Source organism: Eptesicus fuscus, chromosome 8 (genome assembly GCF_027574615.1).
Source record: "Eptesicus fuscus isolate TK198812 chromosome 8, DD_ASM_mEF_20220401, whole genome shotgun sequence".
NCBI classification, from domain to species: Eukaryota; Metazoa; Chordata; class Mammalia; order Chiroptera; family Vespertilionidae; genus Eptesicus; species Eptesicus fuscus.
In genome coordinates this window covers 5,336,068-5,353,576 of record NC_072480.1, presented here as the reverse complement: position 1 = coordinate 5,353,576, position 17,509 = coordinate 5,336,068, and the positions used below count along the sequence as shown (strand labels likewise).

Sequence of the window (17,509 nt, the reverse complement as noted above, 5' to 3'; positions counted from 1 at the left end):
ATTTAAAACCTTAAAAGCTCTTTTTTCTCTGTTTTGGGCCTTCTCTTATCTTCATCCTAGCCTGTTAGAGCAAAAATAAGAGATGTGTTCTAATGCCCACAGAATAATTCTAGCAAGCCTCTTTTTAATAAAATTCATCTCTCAATATTATCTGTATCTCAGTAGACTTTAGTCTTCTCAGTGCAGGGATTGGCTCTTGTTCTAGTAACCATGTATGCATAGTCTATTGTTTGTTCTCTCGGTCAGGGCCCTTTACCTCTTTCTGTATGGCCTAGAAACTAAGAATCTGTTTTTATATTTTTTAATGACCCTAACTAACAGAAATCAAAGAAGATAACAGAAATCATATGTGGCTTACAAACCATATTTCCTATCTGTTCCTTTATAGGAAAAGTTTTTTTCTGTCCTAGAAATTTGTAGTTGGGACATAGTCAGTAAATATTTATGAGGATAATTTTGTCAGAATTAGAATATACCCATGAAATTCTTAAGTTTTGCTCTCCAAAGGAAAAAGTCTTTTTATTAGAGTGGAAAAAACCTCAGTGATATTGTTGAGTGTCATTATCTCTACCGTTATATATATTTTTAATACAAGGAAGAAAATACTTAGATTTGTGGATTATTTGCAGTAGCGCTCCACTGCATGGAGAGGCCTGGATAGTAATGCATATGCACATATGTATTATGAAGTCAGTTCTTACGTTCTTATACTTTTAATTAAGAATTGGATAATTAATGACTAGTTTCTGTTTTTGCATCTCATTCACATGAGTGTAATAACCTGTGAGGATGTGAGAGAGAAACAGCTAGTGGCTGCTTTCACTGGTCTAGATGGGTGGGACCAAATATTAGGAGAGGTTTAAAACATCCTAGTGGGAAAGGTCTTGTTAAGAACGGCTTCTTAGGTGCTCAACTCTCCAGGTGGAGAACACGGTACCATCTGCTTTAGGCATCAGACTTTTGTGATCTTTTTTGATTTTGAAAAATGCTTATGTATGTGAGAGAGGGAAGTGATTTTCTCTGTCTGGAGAAATAGAGGAATATATCAATAATGGAGAAATTGGGTTGATTTTTAAAAATTCGGCACTGTATTTATGGTTAAAATTGGACCAGTTATTCTCTGATTCAGATGAGTCTCTCTCTGCATATGGATAATAATAAATCATTTCAGTTTAAAAATAAGTTTTACTATTATAAATAAATAACTATAAGCCCTTTTGCCTTGAAATATAAAATTGGAGAACTGGTCAAGTGATTATTGAGTAATGGTTATTATTTGTTTAACTTGTCCATCAATATAAAACATTTAACTGATTTCTTTTTCCTAAAAATCTTTAGCTGGCTTTTATTACTTAAATGCTCTGTAATTAATTGATGCTTTCTTTTCTTATTGTTATGACAGTGAAAGAAGATATTCTTAAGTATTTTGTCATTAGAAAATAATACATTTGCTTTTTATGACTTTTTAAAAATAGAGCTATGACAAGTGCTTTCTTGGATCCTCTGAAACTGCTGATGCAAATAGAGTATTCTGTGGTCAACTTGGTGCCGTGTATGTATTCAGTGAAGCACTCAACCCTGCACAGATATTTGCAGTTCATCAGTTAGGACCTGGATATAAGGTAGTAAGAACTCTCTTATAAATTCTGTGGAAAGTTTTATGTAAATTCCATGTGAAATGTGATATAATATATAGCGATAGTCTTCAATGTGGTATAAAAGTCATCTCTATTTTTTGGAACTCAGTTGTTATGTTTATTTTCTTTCAAAGGTGCTTTTCCTTTTTTAACATTTACCTTTCATGAGCTATTTTTATTCTTGAGTTTGTTTTCTAATGTTGAAGCCATGGCTTTTCTTATATAATTTTGAAATACAAAATTTATAAAAACCTATTGCTTAATGTGCTATTTGAAATAACAAATTTTGAAAGATATACACTGAGTGGCCAGATTATTATGATCTCTGAACGTATAATAATCTGGCCACTCAGTGTATATCCTGTATAATAAAAGGCTAATATGCAAATTGTCCCCTTGACCAGGAGTTCGACCAGCAGGCAGGGTGGCCAACCGCCCATGTTCCCTCCCCCTGGCCAGGCTGGCTGGACCCCACCCATGCACGAATTCATGCACCGGGCCTCTAATGCATACACACACACACACACACACACACACACACACACACACATATATGCTGAGTGGCCAGATTATTATGCGTTCATAGATCATAATAATCTGGCCACTCAGTATATAATGAACAAATGAAATGACTGTTATTTTTAAAATTAGAGGTAACCTAGAAAGAATAATGATTTAGAAGGAAAATGGTATAAAGTATTACATGTAGGCTGAAATTATTTGATTCTAGGGCAGGCAGTGATTATGGAGTAATAATCCTAATTTTGCAAAGCTAATTATTTAATACTAGCGTTCCAGTTGCAGGAAGAATCCTTAAATAGGGTTTCCTTCTGCACTCTACCCCGCCCCGCCTTCTCCGCCAGCCCGCCTGCTTTTCTCCCTTCTCCCCCGGCCCGGCTGCTTTTCTCCCTTCTCCCCCGCCCCGCCTTCTCCTCCAGCCCGCCTGCTCTCCTGGCTTCTGCGCCATCCCGCCTGCTCTCCTTCCTTCTCCCCTGGCCCCGTCTCCACTTCTCCCTTCTCCCCCGCCCCCCCCTCCCAGCTTGCTTGCTTCTCCGCAGCTTTGCCCCCTTCTGCAGCTCTTGGCTTCTTTCTACACTGTCTTGATATGCAAATTAACCACCATATTGGTTGGGATAATTTGCATACTCGTCCTGATTGTTTGGTGGGCGTGGCTTGGCTGCTGGGCGTGGCTTGGGCGTAGCGAAGGTGTGGTCAATTTGCATATTTGTCTATTATTAGGTAGGATGATTTACTATATTCTTCCTGCTTTGTAATGTTTAAAATGAAGACTTATTTAGGTAAGATATTGTATTCATATATATGAACTAGAGGCCCGAAATTTGTGCATGGGTAGGATCCCTAGGCCTGGCTGGTGATCAGGGCTGATCTGTGGGGCGACTGGCAGGGCGATTGGGGGTCCCCCGCTGGCAACTGCCTTGGCCGGCCTGGAGCCACCCACTTGCGAGCCCTGCCCCCTGGCAGTGCCGCCAGTTGCCTCCCTCTGTGGGGCGATCAGAGGGGCAATTGGGGGGACCCCCAATGGCACCTGCCTTGGCTGGCCTGGGCCTGCGGGTTGCGGGCAGCTCCTGTGTTGAGCATCTGCCCCCTGGTGGTCAGTGTGCATCATAGCAACCAGTTGTTCCACTAGTAGTTCTGCCGTTTGGTCAATTTGCATATTAGGCTTTTAATATATAGGATAGGATTAGCTTTTTAATTTAATTTTGTTTATTTTATCTTATTATTGACAGTATTACAAATGTTCCCCAATTTCCCCCTCCTGTATTCCCCACTTCCCAACCCCTGCCCCACCCCAGGCTTTTACCATACTATTTAATGTGCAGCACACCTGGCTAGGAAATATACTAGTATAGGAGTTTTATTAAAATTATATTGGAAATAGTGACATCACTAAATGTTTGGAGCTGAAAAAAGAATTATACAGTGTATGTGAAAGTGTTTATGATTCTGAAGAAGTCCATGTGTTGAATGGAAGAGCCAGTGATTTATTTTAAACCTAATGTCTAAATAATCAGTGTAAAGATTGTGTTATGAAAAAGGACTACAAACATTAAAAATATTTCTTTTGTCTTTTTATTTTTGCATTAGTATTTCTGTTTTCAACTTTATGTTCCATGTTGACATATAAGTCACAGTTTGAGTTCACTATTATGAAAATATATTGCTGTTTTCAGTGATTTTAATAATCATAAATTGCATTAGGATAGTACTGTCATTTTTATGTCAAGGTGGCAATACTTGCTATCTTTCCTTTTTCTATATAATTTTACTTGTTTATCTGTAGAAGTGAATTTATGCTTATACAGTTAGTTACTTCTTCTTTCATGGGTCCTTTTGTTAGGTTTGAGACATAGCTGTGCCAAGTGTTGGCTTTGCATTGGAATCTATACTAATAAAAAGGTAATATGATAATTAAACCAGACGTCTTCCAGATGTCCTTCTGGACAAAGCCACAGTGGTGGGGGTTGAGGCAGAGGTGGTTAGGGGTGGTCAGGCCGGTAGGGGAGAGCAGTTAGGGGCAATCAGGCTGGCAGGGGAGAGCAGTTAGGGGCGCTCAAGTTGGCAGGGGAGAGCAGTTCGGGGTGATCAGGCCGGCAGGGGAAAGCAGTTATCAAAGGCAGGCAGGCCGAGGCGGTTAGGGGCGATAAGGCAGTCAGGCAGAGGTAGTTCGGGGTGATCAGGCCAGCAAAGGAGCAGTTAGGGACATCAGGCAGGCAAGCAGGCAGAGTGGTTAGGGGCAATCAGGCAGGCAGGCAGAGTGGTTAGGGGCGATTAGCAGGCAGGCAGAGTGGTTAGGTGTGATCAGGTAGGCAGGCAGGTGAGTGGTTAGGAGCTAGGGGTCCCAGATTGGAGAGGGTGCAGGCCGGGCTGAGGGACCACCCCCTCCTGTGCACTAATTTCATACACCGGGCATCTAGTATTTCTGTAATTGCAGCCTGCCTTCCTTGCCTACTGCTTTGCCTTGTTCCATAAAATATTTGAAGTGGCTTTCTTTGAGCACTAACAGAATGATAAGTAGAGTGACCAATCAAACCAATGAAACATAAATAAAGTTAGAAAATCAAATAAATACAGATATGCAAACCATAAATTCAATAGGATTGCCATAATGAAATTTCAAAATTGATGGGTGCTTTTAAGGTGCAAAAAGGAAAAGGGGCTAAATATAGAGTTATGTAATTTTTTCATTTAGAAAGGAGAAAACATTATCCTGAACCACTTTGCAAACATAGTAATTTGTCATATTGCTCTTTCTTATCACATTCTTCCATACCAACCGTGAAAATGAGTATTAACCCGAGTCACTATGTTCTATGCACAAGCATTCATGTGATACCGTATGTTTTCCTAGCATTCTAACATAGATACAGAGTACCTATACAAAGTGAGAACTTTTAAAAGAACATGCCTCTAAATTTTGGGCATTACATGAAAAAGTATTACGTTTGTAAGTTGCCAGCATTTCAAAGGCTCCTTATTGTTAATGGAAGTTGACTTTAAATTTATGGGTGTGTATGTATTTTCTCAAGTTTTTAAATACTAAAAGTATAATTAATATCAGGAAAGATACCTGCAAAAATTTTTTGACATTAATATTTTTTTTTTTAAGAAGTTTAGAGAATGAATAAGGGAAGGTGGATTGGATGCAGATGCAGATCAAATTTATTTTTGACTGGTAAAAAGGCTGAGATAGTTCACACCTGGTAGTCTCAATTTCTTTGTGAAATAGGAAGCAAAGTAACTTCCTATGAGTGAAGGGAGTAGAGGGCTGTTGTGGAATTTTTAAGGGATGTGGGATATATTAATTATTTGACATTTGATTTAAATCACAAATGAAGCTTAAGTTATTCAATGTTGTGTAATAAATTTATTATTTTTTGCCTCAAGTTATATGGAGCTTTCTGTAATTGCAGGGGTCAGACAGTATATGATTCTGAGCTTAATGTATATAGCATATCAATATTTGGGCTCTGAAGTAAATAAAATAAATCAATTATGGCCTTTCCCACCCCCCTCTCTCCATCCCCAACCCCCATCCATAGTTTCAAGTGATTTTGGTCTGTCACCAGAGGGCTACTGTTAATTTAAAATAATCCAGTACAAATATTCACTGCTCAAAACCAGGCATTTCACAGAAAGAAAATTTTGTCTTTCTGTGAAATGCCTGGTTTTGAGCAGTGAATATTTGTACTGGATTATTTTAAATTAACAATATATAAGGGAGGGTATCACTAATCAATTAAACAAATTGTTAGGTTTGAAAGTAATTTTTAAAATCCAAATTTTCTCACTATAACTTTATGTACTATAGTAAAATTTAGCATGAGTTATATTTATTTGATTGGTGCTATGGAATGTCTATAATATTATGAATTCTTATATATATGGTAGTCTTTTGACAAAATTGCAACACAGATTTTAATAAAGTTTTGGTAGTTTATAGTTGTTATTGGGAATTTTCTAATTGTCATATAACCTCATGTGGCAAGTAATTCATCTACATTTGTAGATACTTCAATTTTTAGCTTTCTGTTCTTTCCTTCATTTAAGAAAATGATACCATAATGATTTTTTATCAGTTTATTATTTATTATAAAGACCTGGCTGATAAGAGAAAAATATATAAAACAATTTCCAAAAGTAAAAATCATTTTGCAGGAATTCCAATACTCAGAGTCACATATGTTTTCTTGATATGTAAATATCCAGTATTTAATTTCCATACAGCATATTCTGTAGACTTCTTTTTCAAATCACAGATATCTTATAGTCAACATATACTCAGTAGAAAAGAAAAACAATAAATTAATTCAAACTAATGGATACAGGATAAACTAAGTATGAGTAAGAAGCATTTACTGACTCATCCATTCATTTTTTGGTAAATATTTATTATTAAATGTTGTCATTCTAGGTCGTCTAGGTGCTAGGAATACAACAGTGACCAAAATGACAAAAGTCCCTGCCTTTATTTGGGGAAAGGAAGATGTACATTATCATGGGCGGAGACAAAACAATCTATACTAATAAAAGTGTTATACGCTAATTGACCATCACTCCGCAACAAAATGGTGATGCCCATAGCCACAAAGATGGCAGTGGCTCTCCCGCCCTCTGCTTCTATTGGCGCCGAGAGAGGCCCGGAAGTGCCTGGAGCGTGCGGGGCGCTGGGCTTGCTTCGGTCGCCGGGGCACTCCCCCTCTGCTGCCTCAGAGGGCGCCTCTTTCAGAGGTCGCCCCGGCAGGGAGGAGGGAGCAAGCTTCCTGACAAGCGCCCGTGGCAGCAGAGGGGGAGCACGTGGGGTGCTTGGATCTACATGGCTGTTGCCGCTGAGAGAGGCGCCCTCCGCAGCGGCAGAGGGGGAGTGCCCTGGTGACGGAAAGAAGCCAAGCGCCCTGCACGTTCCCCCTCTGCCACTGAGGGAGCCTGTGAGGAAGATTGCTTCCTCATCGCTGCTGTGGAGACTGACAGCAGGGAAGAGGAAGTCCCACTCTCACAGAATCAGCCATTGGTCAGAAAGCTCTCAGCAGCCTGACAGCCAGGACTTTCGTTCACCTGCATCTCAGACTGTGACAGCAGGGAGTTGGGACTATGTCTAAAGAACAACTATTGAAACAATGTAGCTCTGCAGCCGAGAGATGCAGGCGTTATTGACAAAAAATGTCTGAAGAGCAATGCGCGTCTGATCTTGAAAGAAGGCAGCGCCTGCGACAGAATGTATCTGAAAAGCAGCTATTGGAAAAACGTCACTCTGAAGCTGAAAAACGCTGGCATCATCGAAAGAAAATGTCTAAAGACCAATGTGCCTTTGAAGTTGAAAGAAGGTGGTGGCGACAACAGAATATGTCTAGAGAACAGTCATCAACAAGTACTACCAATACTGATAGGAACTGCCTTCTCAGCGAAAATGGAGTACATGAGGATGCAATTCTCGAACATAGTTGTGGTGGAATGACTGTTAGATTTCAGTTTTGCCTATCACTAAATTTCTCTGATGAAAAACCATCCAATGGGAAATTTACTCAATGTTGTACCAAAGGGAAAGTCTGTCCAAATGATGTACATTTTCCAGATTAGCCGGAATATTTAAAAAGAGTAATGACAAACGAAGATTCTGACAGTAAAAATTTCATGGAAAATATTCGTTCCATAAATAGTTCTTTTGCTTTGCTTCCATGGGTGCAAATATTGCATTGCCATCAGGATATGGGCCATACTGTTTTAGAATACACAGACAAGTTTATCACCGTACTGGAACTTTACATCCTTCGGATGGTGTTTCTCGGAAGTTTGCTCAACTCTATATTTTGGATACAGCTGAAGCTACAAGTAAACGATTAGCAATGCCAGAAAACCAGGGCTGCTCAGAAAGACTCATGATCAACATCAGTAACCTCATGCATGAAATAAATGAATTAACAAAATTGTACAAGATGCTACATGAGGTAGAAAAGGAAGCCCAATCTGAAGCAACAGCAAAAGGTATTGCTCCCACGGAAGTAACAATGGCAATTAAATATGATCATAACAGTGACCCAGGTAGATATAATTCTCCCCATGTAACTGAGGTTGCTGTCATATTCAGAGACGAAGATGGAGAACCTCCTTTTGAAAGGGACTTGCTCATTCATTGTAAACCAGATCCCAATAATCCAAGTGCCACTAAAATGAAACAAATCAGTATCCTGTTTCCTACATTAGATGCAATGACATGTCCTATTCTTTTTCCACATGGTGAAAAAGGCTGGGGAACAGATATTGCATTAAGATTCAGAGACAATAGTGTAATTGACAGTAATACTAGACATAATGTAAGGACACGAGTCACACAAATGCAGTATTATGGATTTCATCTCTCTGTGCACGACACGTTCAATACTATTTTAAATGCAGGAAAATTAACTCAATAGTTTATCGTGGATTCATATTAAAAAATGGAGGCCAATCAGATAAATTTCATCAAAGCAAACCAATCTAAGTTGAGAGTTGAAAAATATAGTGGTTTGATGGATTATCTCAAATCTAGATCTGAAAATGACAATGTGCCGATTGGTAAAATGATAATACTTCCATCATCTTTTGAGGGTAGTCCCAGAATTATGCAGCAGCAATATCAGGATGCTATGGCAATTGTATCGAGGTATGGCAAGCCTGATTTACTCAAAACCATGGCATGCACCCCCAAATGGGCAGATATTGCAAACAATTTACAACACTGGCAAAAAGTTGAAAACAGACCTGAGTTGGTAGCCAGAGTTTTTAATATTAAGCTGAATGCTTTTTTAAATGTTATATGTAAATTCAAAGTAATAGCTAAGATTGGCTATTACTTTGGCAAAGTAATAGCTAAGATTCATGTCATTGAATTTCAGAAACGCGGACTGCCTCACACTCACATATTATTGATATTAGATCGTGAATCCAAATTACGGACAGAAGATGACATTGAACGTATAGTTAAGGCAGAAATTCCAGATGAGGACCAATGTCCTCGACTTTTTCAAATTGTAAAATCAAACATGGTACATGGACCATGTGGAATACAAAATCCAAATAGTCCATGTATGGAAAATGGAAAATGTTCAAAGGGATATCCGAAAGAATTTCAAAATGCGACCATTGGAAATATTGATGGATATCCCAAATACAAACGAAGATCTGGTAGCACCATGTCTATTGGAAATAAAATTGTTCATAATACTTGGATTGTCCCTTATGACCCGTATTGTGCCTTAAATATAATTGTCATATAAATGTTGAAGTCTGTGCATCGATTAAAAGTGTCAAATTATCTATTTAAATACATCTGTAAAGGAAATGATTGTGCAGATATTCAAATTTCTGAAAAAAATATTAATCATGACTAAATACAGGATTTCATTGACTCCAGGTATGTGAGTGCTCCTGAGGCTGTTGGAGACCTTTTGCAATGCAAATGCATGATCAATCTCATGCAATCACAACATTAGCTATTCATTTGACAAATGAACAAACTTTGTATTTTCATACCAATGCTTTTGCTGAAGTTATAGATAGGGCTAAAAGGCATAATTTGACTTTGATGGCTTGGTTTTTATTGAAAAGAGAAAATTCCTAAGCATGTAATTATTATTATTGGGAGATTCCACAACATTATGTGTTTAATAACTCTTTGTGGAGAAAACGCCAAAAGGGTGGGAATAAAGTATTAGTAGACGTTCACTGTGAACTTTAGAGAACCAGAACGATATTACCTTAGACTTTTGCTTCTGCATGTAAAAGGTGCTTTAAGTTTTGATGATCTGCGAACTGTAGGAGATTAATTTATGATACATTTCATGAATCTGCTAAACAGATGATTATTAATCAATGACACTATCTGGAAAGATACGATTGACGATTCAATCATCCTTAATACGCCCAAACAACTACAGCAACTTTTTGCATATATGTGTGTGTTTGGATGTCCTTCTGAGGCAGACAAATTATGGGATGAGAATAAATCTCATTTTATTGAAGATTTTTGTTGGAAATTACACCCAATAGAAGGTGCCTGTGTGAACTGTGAAATGCATGCCCTTAATGAAATTCAAGAGGTATTCATATTGCATGGAATGAAATGTTTACATTTCAAACTTCCAGACTATCCTTTATTAACGGATACAAATACATGTAATGAATTGTATGAGCGACAACATGCAAAGGTTTTGATAAAATCTCTGAATGATGAACAGTTGGCAGCCTTTCAGACTATAACTTCAGCCATCGAAGATCAAACTGTACACCCCAAATGCTTTTTCTTGGATTGTCCAGGTGGTAGTGGAAAAACATATCTGTATATAGTTTTAATACATTATATTAGAGGTCATGGTGGTACTGTTTTACCCACAGTGTCTATAGGAATTGCTGCAAATTTACTTCTCGGTGGAAGAACCTTTCATTCCCAATATAAATTACCAATTCCATTAAATGAAACTTCAATTTCTAGACTCGATATATCAAGAGTGACGTTGCTAAAACCATTAAAAAGGCCCAACTTCTTATTATTGGTGAATGCACCATGGCATCCAGTCATGCTATAAATGCCATAGACAGATTACTAAGAGAAATTATGAATTTGAATGTTGCATTTGGTGGGAAAGTTCTCCTTCTTGGAGGAGGTTTTCTACAATGTCTCAGTATTGTGCCGCATGCTATGCGATCGGCCATAGTACAAACGAGTTTAAAGTACTGTAATGTTTGGGGATGTTTCAGAAAGTTGTCTCTTAAAACAAATATGAGATCAGAGGATTCTGCTTATAGCGAATGGTTAGTAAAACTTGGAGATGGCAAACTTGATAGCAGTTTTTATTTAGGAATGGATATTATTGAAATCCACCATGAAATAATTTCTAACGGATCTATTATTAAAGCTACCTTTGGAAATAGTATATCTATAGATAATATGAAAAATATATCTAAACGTGCGATTCTTTGTCCAAAAAATGAGCACGTTCATAAAATAAATAAAGAAATTTTGGATATACTCAATGGAGATTTTCACACATATTTGAGTGATAATTCCATTGATTCAACGAATGATGCTGAAAAGGAAAATTTCCCCATCAAATTTCTTAATAGTATTACTCCTTTGGGAATGCCGTGTCATAAATTAAAATTGAAAGTGGGTGCAATCATCATGCTATTGAGAAATCTTAATAGTAAATGGGGTCTTTGTAATGGTACTAGATTATCAGAAGATTATGACCTAATATAATCAAAGCTGAAGTATGAACAGGATCTGCAGAGGGAGAGGTTAGGCATCTGACACTGGCCTCTCATGTAAATTAATTCGATGACAGTTTCCTGTGATGCCAGCATTTGTGATGACTATTAATAAATCACAAGGACAAACTCTAGACACAGTAGGAATATTCCTATCTGAACCCATTTTCACACATGGTCAGTTATATGTTGCTTTCTCTCGAGTTTGAAAAGTGTGTGACAAGTTAAAGTTGTAAATACTTCATCCCAAGGGAAATTAGTCAAGCACTCTGAAAGTGTTTTCACTCTTAGTGTGGTATACAGGGAGATATTAGAGTAAGTTTAATCACTTTATCAGTCATTGTTTGCATCAATGTTGTTTTTAGATCATGTTTTTGCCGTTTTTCTATCATGTTTTTGTTGTTTTTATATCATGTGTTTGTTATATCATTTTGTTATTGTTTATTAACAAAATCATGTATTATTTTCATATACATTTTACACATTTCATTTAATCTCTCACACTTCTATTATAGAGAAAGGGAAAATAGCAATATTAAAATATTTCCTCAAATTAATTTCCTTTTAATGTGCATGAATTTCGTGCACTGGGCCACTAGTCCTATATAATAAAATCCTAATATGCAGATTGTCCCCTTGGGTGGTCATTCGACCGGAGTTTGACCAAGAGACTGGGAGTTCGACCGCTCGCTATGATGTGCGCTGACCACCAGGGGGCAGCGTGGAACATGGCGGGCGTTAGCAACACGCTGTGACCTCTTGCCAGCTACCTGGGGGTGCAGGTGACATAGATGGAGGTGTGGTGAGAATGAAGGTTGTCTGCTGAGCACACTCAAACTCCCCCTGCTAACCTCCCCTCGATGCCAGGGCTCGCGTGCTGTGGAATTCCCGCTCGCAGTTGCCAGGCTCCCACATGGAACCCGCCCCACATGCGTGCAGCTTTTTCCGGGTGAGCCGGGCCACAGCCACCGGGACCGCAGGGGCTGGTCGGCTCCCCATGGTTTTGCGCAGGAGCTGGTCTGCGAGGCAGGCTGGGAGAGAGTGTGCTGCCTGCCTGGCTTCCTTGCGGTGCTTTTGGGCAGCCCAGAGGCCCACGCTGCACCCCAGCCTGCGTCCTCTGGCCGCACTCACCACATCTCCATGTGGGGACTTGGGCGCCGTGACTCAGGTGGAGGGGGTGCGTGGGGGCCTGGGGGCCCAGGTGCTACCCAGGGCCCAGAGGTCAGCTGGGACCTGCCCTTCCACGCCAGATGCTTACGCTTCAAATACCGGCCAGGCCTAGGGACCGCACCCATGCACTAATTTTGTGCACCAGGCCTCTAGTCTATATATATAAAAGGCTAGTATGCAAAGTGTCCCCTTGGGAGCTTGACCGGGATATGATCGCTTGCTATGATATGCGCTGGCCACCATGGGGCAGTGCAGAATGAAGGAGGGCCTGGCCAGCAGCCAGAAGGAAGGCCCTGGCTGGCCGCTAGAAGGCCCCGATCGTCCACGATCAATGGCCAGGCCTACGGACCCTACTCATGTATGAGTTTCGTGCACCAGGCCTCTAGTAAAGTACAATACAAAATAAAAATATATAGTGTGTGAGATAGTTTCAAGTGCTATGGTTAAAACAAAGGAGGTAAATAAGAGGGGATGTGGTGAACTGCAGTTTTTGTTTTTTTAAAATCCTTACCAAAGGATATGTTTTAATTGATTTTAAAGAGAGAGGAAGGGGGAGAGAGAGAGAGATAGAGAGAGAGAACCATCAATAAGTAAGAGAAACACTTTGATGGTTGACTCCTTTAAGCACCTTGACTGTAGATTGACTGGGGATGGAAATTGCAACATGGGTATGTGCTATGACTGGGAATAGAACCTGCAACCCTTCAGTGCAGGGGACTATCCTCCAACCAACTGAGCCACACTGGCCAGGGCAGAGCTGCAGGTTTAAATAGAGTGATTAGAGCAGATTTCACTAAAGTCTTGGAGGTGAAGGTGAAGTCAGCTACATAGCTATCTGGAAGTGAAGGTGAAGTCAGCTACATAGCTATCTTATTTCACAGCAAATAAGAGAGTAAGAGTAAATTCCATTAGTAGAGTTTCACTTGGTAAATTAAAGAACAGTGTGATTGTGTGTCATTGTGATTAGAATAGATGGAGCATGGGGAATAATAGTATGAGGTGAATTTGTAGATAAACTAATGCTTGCAGGTGATTGTTTACTTCTGAGTGAGTGGGAAAATCTTTGAAGAGTCTTAAGTGACTTGGTCTGATATCAATTTTAAAAGGATCACTCTGGCTGCTATATTAAATAGGGAACCAAGGTGGAAATAGTGTGACTAGTTAGCAGGCTGTTACAGTTATTTAAGTGAAAGGTGATAGTAATTTAGAAAAGGCTGATTGCAATGGAAAATAATAGGGCTTGGTTGTACTTTTGATAAAAAATAAAACTCTTCAATATTTTGGAGGTAAAGAACTTAGGATTTTCTGTCATTGTGAATGTGGGGAAGAGGAGCAAGAGAGGATTCAAAGGTTAGACCCAATTTATTTTAGCCTGAGCTACTGAATTGATGGACTTAGCATTTACTGAGATGGGCAAGACTTGAAAGGACTAAGTTTTGTTAAGAGTCTGGCTTTGGACATCTTAAGTTTGAGATGCCAATTAGACATCTAAATGGGGAAGCAATGTAATTATGGAGTTTAGGGGAGAGTCTAGGTTGGAGATAGAAATTTAGGACTGGATTTATGTACCAATGAAAAGTGTTAAATGATGACTGAGTAATGATGGGTCCTTGGGAAAGGCAGGTAGGAGGTTGTGGAGATGAGGAGTACTCAGCAAAGGATTCCTAGAAGTGCAAGGGAGTGAATGGAAAAAAGCTAGAAAGTATGGAAGCATTTAAAGGGAGAGGAAGTAACTGCCAAATGCTGCCGACAAACTGAGTGAATTGAGAACTGAGAAATGGCTGTTGTATGTAGCAGCATGAAGGACATGGGTGATCTTTATTATCACATCTTACAACTAGTAGAAATAGGGAAAAGTATTTCATTTAATGAAGATAGAATTCCTTTCAGAATTCAAAGAGAAACATTAATTAGGATTGAAAGTATGGTTGTTTAGTTTTGCTTGTTTCATTTAAGTACATTTCATACAAAGGCATTATCTCTTTTCTTGTTACATTTTTTTCACTCCATTTCCATCATTGTTTTCTTTTGTGGGACTGTCGTTGGTTTTTCTTCTCTCCCGATTATTTGCTTATACTTTATTATACATTTATTTATGCCTAATATATTTGCAAATAAAATTTTTATAGAAAAATACCTCTGAGTAGTATGTGCACATGTACTTATGTTCATATGTAAATTTTTGTGAAATAGGGAAGCTTTATTTTTAAACTAACATTTTAAATGATTTATATTTTTAGCCAGTATCTTATAGAAGATAAATGCATATTCAAATGTTATCATATTTCAATTAGTTGTAATTTTTATTTTGGAATTGCTTGAAAGGTCAATGCAGTTTTCATTACAGCTATACTATATTTTTTATGAAAGATGGTTTTATGACACTTATTAATATATCTACCATGGCTGCAAATAACTTTCTTTATCCAAAACTTAAATCCATCTCTTGAGGATGACAGTTTGTCTTCAAAAATATAATTTAAAATGCTTCGAGTTTGATCGGTAGTGGGAGTGGAGCGCTACCCCGGCTGGCCCCAGTCCCCATTATAGTGACCATAAGCACCCAGGCTGAGACGCAGGCCGCACTATGGCAGTGGTCCTGGGTGGCCGCATACTGGTAGCACCTGACAGGGACAAGAAGGTCATTGCAAGGAAGATAATGGCTCCGTGTAAGAAATGCATATGGTTTCATCAATAGGAATGACACCAAGAAAGATATATTTGTTCAACAGGCTGCCATAAAAAAGGATAACTCCAGTTAGTTCCCTCACAGTGTAGAAGATGGAGAGACTGTGGAGTTTGGTGTTGAAGGAGAAAAGGGTGCAGAAATAGCCAATGGTACAGGCCCCAGTGGAGTTTCAGTACAAGGCAGTATATATCATTAGGTTGTAATGTTAGTTTGTAATTTTTCTTGAATTTTGAGATATCTCTTGGGAGAAGACAGTTGACCTACCCTATTGAAAACCCCCTTGCCCCACCTTATAGAGTTTCTGAGGCCCATTTAGAGTCTGAGAATTACTGGTAGCCTCCAGGCAGCAGCAATTTCCCCATCCTTTTAAAAAACCATACCCTACCTCTGGACAATTGCCTGAGGCTCCTCAAGGATGAATCCAATTAGCCTGCAGGCAGAGGACATTCTTGGAGGCTTTGAGTCTTTGTCTAATCTAATAAGTTAGAACGAGCTTTTGGGTCCCCACCACAGACGCTGCCCCAACCCCTGATGCTGCAGGGAGGCTAACACCAGCAGGACCTCTAGTATGACCACCCCAGATGGCATAGGTAGCGAATATTAGCGAGACCTTGCATGTACCCCCCTCCCAAGACACCAACCCGGACCCTAAGTGAGGTAAAAGCCAGTGGGACCCCAAGTGCCTGCAGCTGATACCTTCAGATAAGCTTCATGGGGGAAGGGAGTACAGCTCAGTACAGGTACAATCAAGGCATGAGACTCAAGGCAGACCCAGCCTCTGGACTATGGAGTTTCAGACCTCTCAACTACTAGGGTTTCAATTTGTTGGATCTCAGTAAGATTGTCCAGGGCCAGAAAGGGACAGTGACTCATATTCACCTGCACTAGAGAAGCTTCCAGGAAACTCGGGGTAGAGAAACCACGGGACCAGATTTAAGAACATCAGAGCAAAATCCAGCAAGCCCCACAAATAGTGGATCCAAAATATCTGTATAACAGTTCGCACAAAAACATTGTGTTTGAACTTCACTGGCAGCAAGTAGGAGGAGAGATCCCTCCCATGAAAGGGGCATCAATAATCAAGTCCCAGTTACAACAGGAGAGCCCAAATAATGTACAAAAGGGGCATTCCTAGAGCTTTCACCTAAGGTGAATAAAGAGACTACACCACTGGATCACTCAAGAATCTTTATTTTTTTTTCTTTTTAAGTATATTTTATTGATTTTTTACAGAGAGGAAGGGAGAGAGATAGAGCGTTAGAAACATCGATGAGAGAGAAACATCGATCAGCTGCCTCCTGCACACCTCCCACTGGGGATGTGCCCGCAACCAAGGTACATGCCCTTGACCAGAATCGAACCCGGGACCCTCCAGTCCGCAGGCTGACGCTCTATCCACTGAGCCAAACCGGTTTCGGCTCAAGACACTTTCTACATAAAACTATCACACAAAGATTAGGAGACATAGCAGTTCTATCTAATACAGAGAAGCAAATACAGAGACAGCTAAAATGGGGAGACAAGGGAAAAAGAAAACCCAAATGAAAGAAAAGAAGGACTCTCCAGAAAAAAAACTAAATGAGATGGAGGCAAGCAACCTATCAGACACAGAGTTCAAAGCAATGGTTATAAAGATGCTTAAGGAACATAGTGGAAATTATAGCAGCATGAAAAGCGAACAAGTACCAGATAGAAATGAAGCATGATATATCTGACCTCAAGAAAAAAGTGGAAGGTTATTAAATGTAGATTGGATGAAGCATATGGTCGAATCAGTGATTTGGAAGACAAGGCAGAAATAAATACCCAATAGAAATACCGAATAGAAATACCCAAATAGAAAAGTGAATTTAAAACGAGGAAGATAGTTTAAGGGAGCTCAGGAACACCATGAAGTATAACAACATCCTCATTATAGGAGTACCAGAAGGGGAAGAGGAAGAGCAAGGAACAGAAAACTTGTTTAAAGAAATGATGACAGAAAACTTCCCCAGCCTGATGGAGGAAAATGTCACACAAGTTCAGGAGGTACAGATAATCTCAATCAAGATGAACTCAAGGAGACCTACACTTAGACACATTATAATTAAAATGGCAAATATTACCTACCAAAAAAAAAATTCTTAAAGGTAGCAAGAAAGAGACAGGAAATTACCTACAAAGGAATTCCCATTAAAATGTCTGCTGACTTCTCAATAGAAACACTTCAAGCCAGAAGAGAGTGGCATGAATACTTGAAGTAATGAAAAGC

The 17,509-nt window shown here is 39.3% G+C and overlaps 1 protein-coding gene across 2 annotated transcripts in view; it reads left to right on the top strand.

The window, feature by feature from the left end:
* The window catches only part of NBEA (neurobeachin), an 896,160-nt gene that overhangs the window by 132,371 nt on the left and 746,280 nt on the right, over positions 1-17,509 (top strand). For both annotated transcript variants that reach the window (XM_028135810.2, XM_008158996.3), the window contains exon 8: positions 1,476-1,622. In XM_028135810.2, coding sequence (XP_027991611.2) covers positions 1,476-1,622 — 147 coding nt within the window. The remainder of the gene's footprint in view (positions 1-1,475; positions 1,623-17,509) is intronic.